At 38.9% G+C, this 8,651-nt stretch overlaps 1 protein-coding gene across 1 annotated transcript; it reads right to left on the bottom strand.

The window, feature by feature from the left end:
* Positions 1-510: 510 nt before the first annotated feature.
* On the bottom strand, positions 511-6,854 carry LOC125553859. The gene is made up of 13 exons (XM_048717528.1): positions 6,623-6,854; positions 6,212-6,524; positions 5,478-5,571; positions 5,036-5,144; positions 4,366-4,637; positions 4,146-4,273; positions 3,736-3,970; positions 3,151-3,339; positions 2,785-3,071; positions 2,523-2,703; positions 2,173-2,415; positions 1,554-1,636; positions 511-1,292 (listed from the first exon to the last, which is right to left on the bottom strand). The coding sequence occupies exons 1-13, from the start codon at positions 6,837-6,839 to the stop codon at positions 1,148-1,150; spliced, it is 2,496 nt and encodes an 831-aa protein (XP_048573485.1). The 5' UTR covers positions 6,840-6,854; the 3' UTR covers positions 511-1,147.
* Between the last annotated feature and the right edge of the window lie 1,797 nt (positions 6,855-8,651).

The raw sequence follows: 8,651 nt of genomic DNA, 5'->3' as shown, positions 1-8,651 counted from the left end.
GTGACATTTAATTGCCATGAGAAAATTCAAGCTCAAACATATCACAGGATGCGAGATATGGAAAGACAAAATCCTGAATAGTGTTAAACAGAAACATCACTATTCATAGTTAATTTGTTTTCCATAACTTTCAACTTGGAATTTCACATGACAATAAAACTTGCCCCTCTTAACATTTCATGTATTTTCAGTTTTTCTTTGATGAATTTTTCTTGGAATGTTGGTTTTCATGTGATACTCCCCCTTATTTGAGACCGTGTGACCAAAATGCCATTTGTGAGGAGTGTAGAAACATCTCGATTCATAGTTTCAAAACCTTGATCATATACTTCTGAAAGGTTAATAAACATGAAAACCAGATGCAATCGACAATATCTTTCTTTGAATGTTGGTTTTCATGTGATATTATTTCTTATTTGAGACCGTATGACCAAAATGCCATTTGTGATGAGTGTAGAAACATCTAGATTCATAGTTTCAAACATATACTCCCCCAAAGGGGGGGAAACATAAAGATCAGATGCAATTGATAATAGACCTTTGTACTCCCTCCGATCCATATTACTTGTCTTGGATTTATCTAGACAAATCTAAGACAAGTAATATGAACCGTAGAAAGTACTAAAAATAGGAATGCATTCGTTACATAACACAATGCTTCAGATGGAAACTTCTAGCTTATCAAGCCAACATTGAGCATGATGCATCAGCCCACTAGATCACCCCAGCAACTAACGGCGGGCATGATGCATCAGCCCACTAGATCAAACAAAAATGCCAAAAATGGTAATTTGTTGTGTTCATCAAACTGGACCACGAGCAGGGTAATTTCATATTTGATCATTTGCACTCACCCACCCCGCTATCTGTATATGTCGGTGATTAGCTCTGGTAAAGTTGTAAGCCTATGGTGTCTAAATCCTATAATGAATGGATGTGTTAAACCTTCTTATCTACAAGGAAAATGTTATGGCTGCGCAAGACTAACAGCAAACTATAAGCATGCATATGTAGGAATTCTACTTTGTGCTTGCTTCCTCTATCTGGCCGACAAAGAATGGGCTAGCTTTCTAGCCTTCGTTTTATCAACTCCCAAAAACTTGAGTTGCAAAAAGCTCCCATGACCACTTCGGTGATCCGAATGCCATCACTGCCAGAATATAGTTGGGTCGTTGCTGTATACCGCACGATCCTGGATCTCTAAGATGGAGACGTGCCAATCAACAAGCCTTGCTTGGATCAATTTACACAACACGAGTCCAGTTGGGAATAACCACCAGCTAGTTTCATCCCTGAAAAGATTTGAACTCCGAGTTGTTAGGTGCTACACCCTCTGTTCCTAATTGAACTGCAAAAATGTCTTACATTTATGAACGGAGGTAGTTCCTCCGTTCCTAAATACTCCCTCCGTTCGGAAATAACTGATGTGGTTTTAGTTCAATGAACTAAAACCACATCAGTTATTTCCGAACAGAGGGAGTATAAGATATGGCCGACCAATTGCATTTAATGCTCATGTAACCCTTCTTCACAGAGCGGGCAAAGATGCTTACCCGCCCAAATTCCATGGCTGCATGCTTGGATGTCTTTTTGTTGATGACTTATAATGCACAAGTCCACATACAAAGGCCACGACCTAAGTCAAATGCAAATAGGTTACAAAGAGCTTAAAAAACATTGAAACTGGTATTGGAATAGCAAGCACAAAAACATGATAATGATAGGTATAGCTGAACTTGCTAGTATTCAGCCAGAGTAGAATATGATAATGATTGTATAGTCGTAAAATCAGTAGGCATGCTTGTCTGTGAAAGGTGCAACAAACTCAAACACTGACAATATATTACTGTTGTAACGAGCAAATATTCAAATGACATGAATCTGATTCTGCATGACATCCAGACAAACCACTGAACATAATTGCCTAGTTTTACAGCTCGATAAATACGGATAAGTAATATTATATGTGCATGTGCTCTGTTTTGTTTGTGAATGTGTGTGAATATGTGCATGTGCAAAAACTTTATGATAATATCAAACACAATAAACCAATGAAAAACCCCTCCAGAAAACAGTGATAATTTTAACCCTGATTATAGTCCCCAAAATATACAACATTCGAAATGAACTAGTAATAGCAAAATATATATACAGGCAAAGAAGGGTACTTACAACATTAACCAGAGATGTAATGTTCCACAACGCATACACACGAGCAAGGCCTGCTGAGCGACGTGGGCCATGACTAAAGAGAGCATTTATCCCAGCTGGAAATGGTGCCAGTATTCCAAGAGGAAGAACAAACAAGACTAACAAAATGTCGACCATAGAGTAAGAATATAGCTGGAGAGACGTAAGCAACACTAAGCTAAAATCTGCAAGAAGCAATATTGAGATGACCAGACCAACAAGATCCTGCAGTTAAGAAAGCAAAATACCCATGACAAGTGTAAGATACTCTGAATCTCTTCGTAACCACACTAGGGGTTGAAATAATGGTCAGTCTCTGCAAAACAAGTCACCTGATGTCCAACCGGTTTAGTATTATGCAAGATAAGAGACAGGGGATGAAACAAATCACTCCTGTCTTTGAGCGTCATCAAGTTGTCAACATTGAGAATTCCACCGGTTATTCTTTTACACATATAAGCATCATTGCTCCTTGAGTGGCCTAGTTGAGAGTCAGCATCTTCATTCTGGTTTCTGCTCGACATAGGATCATTAGTTAAATTGTGATAAGAGAAGAAAATGAAGAATAACTGGAGCTAGTAACAGATAACTCACAATGAATGTTGATCAAATATTATTCTAGAGCCACTTTGAAGTTCAGCAGCCACGGCTTCTCCCTCCACAGCATGAATAACAAGACCGTATTGACAGTATCCTAATGCTGTAGCTTGGAACCATGCAAGGTCAACACGTACATGGTATGTGTCTAAGGCAGGATTTGCATGAGTTTCAAGCCATTTGAGCATAGGAAGAAAGGTTACTTTCAAATTTCCATGACGAACCAAACGCAGCTGGGCATTCAGTCCAGCAACAAGACGGTGCCATATTGATGATGGTACAACCTACAAAAGATATTTATCAGGAACTGAATAAAACGTTATTTCAGTGATTCGGCACAGAAGGAAATGTTTCAGAATCAACCTGGCTTATAAGACTTGTGACTACACTATCACTGTGAAGTGAAAATGGAGCCATGTAACTTCCATCACCGCCAAAAATCAAGGACATTGGAAATCTTTGATGAAGACAAGTGGGCAGATCGGGCCTTTTCTCATCCCCACCAAGGTAAAAATCCAAATAACCCAGCATTAAATCTGGAGTGGCAGCTACCTATAAATCGGAAAAAAGAGACCACCCTCAATCCATAATATCAGACTGCTAGTTATATAACAACTGGAATTGTAGGTGGCAAGGTGCAACCTACGATGTGTACTGCTATAGCAGCCAATAATGCACAGTCAACATGGCCACACTTATAAATCAAACACCACATTCCTTTTATCTGTTTGGATGCCCTGGATATTTCTAGTTATTCTGTGGTGGGTGGGAGTACTATGCATCTGTGGACTCAAAATATTGGATAATTCACTTAAATCAAGTAGATAACACTTAGACATTGGTTTCGTATGAAAAAGTGATACCAAACAGCCTAATTTCAAGAAAAAAATTCAATTCATAACAAACTGCAATTTTCTATGAAAAAATTGGTATTGGAAAACACAATACCTTCAGTCCTTCGTAAAGGGCACGTGAACGGCACGACCGTAAGCACGAATGATCATATTCAGATCGAACAAACTCACGTAGTCGTTGTAACTTTTTTCTTCGGCGCCACTGTTGCCAGGACCATGCCAAGGGGTAGGAAAGTATACACAGAATACTACAAATCGATCCCTCCCACCACTGATAAGCTGCCAGAGCATTGATCTCATCGACAAACTTGTTAAACGCATCCTCGTATCTGACAACAGAAGACAAACAGCACAACAGCAGTCAATACTCAGTTATATATTTCTATAAGACAAAGGGCTACGTAAAATTCATGAAAAAAAACATGAATATTGGGAAAATTTATAACAAGACAGCTAAATGACTTAAGGGAATTTGTGCAAATGTAATCTTGACCACGGGCATACACAATATCTGTAATCTGTTCAGGTGGCGTGTGCGGGAGATGCCAAGGTTCACTGAAGGTATTTGGGCCCATGAAAAACATCCTGTGCACATGGCAGTGAGATTCTTCGGCCCTATTTGTTTCCAGTACCTATCACATTAGCAGAAATTTCAAACACCACCCAGCATGATCATGCAACAGCTTAATGCACTGAGCCATGGCAACAGAATGTATTCCACTACCTCATTCAGTGATTCTAGGAAGGGAAAAGAGTGATCAATTTGGGAGCCATGTTGAGTTGGTGCTGGTCCAGGAAACTCATCAGTACCAACAAACTTCATCCGAGCAATACTCAAAACAAGAGCCAATAAAACAAGAAGGCCTGAAAGAAGCAAGCCAAAGAACCAAGGTCCACCAAAAGTGTATATTAGCTCTTCAAGAGCAGTAAAACAGTGAGGCATACGATATCTATCTGACACACATTTGTACGGGCATGGGGTTTCAGCGACACCTCCTGTGAAAAATGTTATTTAAGATTAGAAAATCAAGGTTAATCTAACAGAACTATTGATTGTGAACACAAATGTTCTGAAACTATAAAAAATAGAAGTGTAACAAAAGAACACAAAAAAAACTTGTAATCCAGTTTCTTGAACATAACACAATGAGCTAAAAGCAAATGGCTCAGTGGTTGAGCCACACACAAAGCTCTGGCATCTACCCACAGGTTCTTTTGCAAACAAGACCATTAGGTATATGAATTTATAAATAACACCACATCATAAAAAAAAAGATCCCACAAGGTATGTATTTTTGTATAAAATACATGTATGATACACTGGCTATTGAATTCATTTGACCTGTACTGAAGATACATATTTCTCATACAGCAATAAATACAGTAAGAGTTACCTCGGATATGCATGTATATAGCCCGATGAGGGAGCTCATATGCAGGGCATGGAGAACACAAGGACTTAGAAGACCCGGTAATGTTCTTGTATGTTCCTACAGGACACTCCTGCATTTCGCCGTAGAAATTATTGCAACAATGTTAATTAGTAAATTTAGTTACATTAGTTAACTGAGCTAAAATGATAATAGGTATGACAATGGCACGCTGCTATCTCGGTACATTTATCCTATCTGTCTCAAACACTGAAACATGGTAAGCGCACCAATATTCAATATTCGAAAATAGCAATGCACCAAATGGTGCCAATAAAAAAGGTATTATGTGCCTCAAGAAACCGTAATAGACAGAAGAAGAAAAAAATAATGGGCAACTGACCTTCTGCTCATAACATAATAAATAACGGCACAAAGGAGTGAATGAAACGTGCTTCTCGTTTACCTTGCAAAATGTACCATAAAGACCTTTCGGGCAATCTTTTGCTGTAACTGTGCCATTCTCACCAGGAAAACCTCGGCCTTCGACAATTCCTCCTCTGTAATAACAACACAGAGTCAGCCTACAGGTTTACCAATGTTCTGTGCATTAAGACATCTTCAGTTGTTCGACAACAAATAAGATGGCAGTAAAAATCATAGAACCCTGACACGGCAGAGGGAACATGAAGAAAGGGATTTTTTTTAACGGAGCCCCGACAGTAAATTTTACTGAAAACAGATGTACTTACAGGAGAGGGGACTGTACAAGGGAGGGGAAGAATTGGCTGGGGGGGGGGGGGGGGGGAGCTGCTATACAGGACTAACAGAGAGTAGTCACGTCAGAGCTGGAGGGGCCCTGCCAGCACCCCTTTCATTTAAAATGAGAGAATAAAGAGACAAGAAGCAACTTAACACCAGTAGGAAATAAGTTTTGAATAAAAAACAAGGTATACAAAAACTGGCTTTAGACAAGACAAAGCCACCCAAAATCCTTTAAACTGCTCCAAGATTCAAATTAAGGAACTGCAAAGCTACATATATTATTCTGAAACACCAGTGCAACACGGAATAGCCTTAAAAAACTTATAATACAAATAAAAAGCTAAAAAAAAAGACAACCTTACTTCCTGAATAAAATAGCAGGTTGAACGACAGGGAAAAGGCCAACAGAGAAAGCATCAGATTTTCAGGACGCACCTCGCAAGTATTGATCCTTTGACAGTTGCAAAAGGAACATAGTCATCTCCAGTGGGAATGTCGGACCAGTGGAAGTGAATGCGACCGCCTCCACCTCCACCACTACCATTGCTTCCAACCCCACCAACACTAGAAAGTACAGAGTTGTTCTCTAAGGATAAAGTCCGCACAAATAGAAGAATTGTGCCCCCAGAACCACCACCAGGTTCTCCATTTGCAGCATGAGTCGCCACACCAGTGAAACTGCCACCGTTGGCTTCCACTGAACCAGAGAGAGAGAGAATAGGCAGAGATTGCTCCAAAGAACCCATCACTGAATGTGGAAATGAAAAGGCAGTAAAGGCCAGTGCTATTAAGAATATCATGACTTGATAGAGGATGGTCATGGTCCATGTACACCATCATTGTTACCTATTATACCACCACCAGCTGTTGAAGATGTTGTACTGACATTACCACTGCCACTGCCAAGTTCACAAGGCAAATCAGCACTACCATATGCAGCTCCGCCACCTGAATGCTTGCCGCTGTAAAAACCATCCCCGCCTTTACCACCATGCCCACCCCCACCACTAAGGCCACTGCTTAACATTCCTCCTCGTCCAATTCCACCTTGGCAGCCTGCCATCAGAAAAAGGAAACTTAAATTCTACAAAAGTTGGTAGAAGACACATGGCCAGAAGACAAGACATCGAAAGAAGCTTAATACACATGCCTAGAAAATTAGATATATGTAAGCACTGACAAATTTAAACAAGGGTCATTTCTTTCTTGACCTGCATACAGATAATTATGACAGTTCACCTCAAACTAGAAAACTGAAAACTATATAACATTGAGTAAGAAGGGAATGAAGATAAATGTAAACAGCAGGCTGCACAAATAAATGGCAAAATAGCAATTCAACCCAGAGAACTAAATCAATTGCCAGTTGAAGAGGCATAAGATTATATTTGTCGGTACTAAAATTATGACATGTTATTGAGCCTCATGCCTAACAGGACGAGTGGATAGTGAATATCATCAGGCACAAAAGCACATTCAAAACTGTATAGGTATGTTTGTAGTAGGAAAGAATTTACAGAAAATCTCACGCCGCTGCAGCGAGGTCTGCCTCCCAGCTATAACTAGCCACCATGGAAAATATGCTACATAGCAATTTTTGGTGGCCTTAAAATTCACAGTACAAAAGAATTAGCAATCAGAAGATAAACATAATGATCATAACAGCACTATGTCCAAAATAATCATTTTCTTCCTTTAAAAAATATAAAACATATAGTGCGATATATATGCATGATTGTAAATTTCCTGATTTCCGTTGCAGTTCAAGGATTTCATACTACATGATAAATGAATTGTGAATCAGACCTATACTAATCTTAGTTTAGTGAAAAAAGTAACTCGATTTTCATTTTGGTGCTTAAATTTAGAAGTAAAGTTCTAGATAGAACCTAAGGGCAACTCCAACGCGGTTCATCAAAGGAAAAAGTCCAAAACAAACCTTGAAGTTGTAGGTGAAAGCTAAATCAAACCCTGAAATTTGAATCCCGGAAATTGGCACTCTGAACTTGTAATCCCGGTCTATTTTAAACCCTAGACCTGTTTGGCACACTGGGAATACTACAATCCTGACCGGGATAACCTGCTACTCTGACGGACGAGAATTTGGGCCGGCCCACTATACCACAACAGGAATTCGTGAAATCTAATAAATGTTCGCACATTTCTAAAATTGTTCAGAAGTTAAAAAAATGTTCCTGCTTTCTATTTTGACAAAACTTCAGTTTCCTTTTGTGTTTTTTAAAACATGTTTGGAATTTTGAAATTCTATTCACATTTTTTTAAACTGTCCGTGATTCAAAAAAAATCACATTTGTCAAAAACTATTCAGAGTTACAACAGCTTTTCACATGCTATGAAATGGTTTATGATTTTAAAAAATTATTTTACATTTTTCAAAAATTTGAAACCTGAACATATGCGTAAAGAAATGTCGCAGCCAAAAACTGAACCGAGTATGGACACAGCCAAAAACGATGGACCAGTGTCTCGTCGCGGCCACATGCAATACAGTACACTCCCGGTTTTATTTTCCTCCACAATAATTCATCTGCTACCGCTAGTCCATTCCGGAGTAGTCTCCAAATATGAATCAGGTTTTAGAGTGTAGCTCTGCCACTGGCCGCCAGTAGCAAATCCAGCCACTCAAAAATGTACGTGGCATTACAAAAAAAAGTATGTACAATGTAAATAATATTCGCGTGATTCAAACAAATGTTTCGTCAATTCAAAAAATGTAACATTTCAAGAATGTTCACGAGTTTAAAAAAATGTGCTTGTGACATATTCAGAACAAAGTATATGCAATATAAAAAAAGTTTGTGTGATGTAAAAACATGTGTCATACCCTTATAAGAATATACGTGACATGTGTTTG

The sequence above is a fragment of the Triticum urartu genome, chromosome 1 (assembly GCF_003073215.2).
Source record: "Triticum urartu cultivar G1812 chromosome 1, Tu2.1, whole genome shotgun sequence".
NCBI lineage: Eukaryota > Viridiplantae > Streptophyta > Magnoliopsida > Poales > Poaceae > Triticum > Triticum urartu.
The sequence above is the reverse complement of the archived record's forward strand: the minus strand, read 5'-3'. Positions and strand labels throughout refer to the sequence as shown.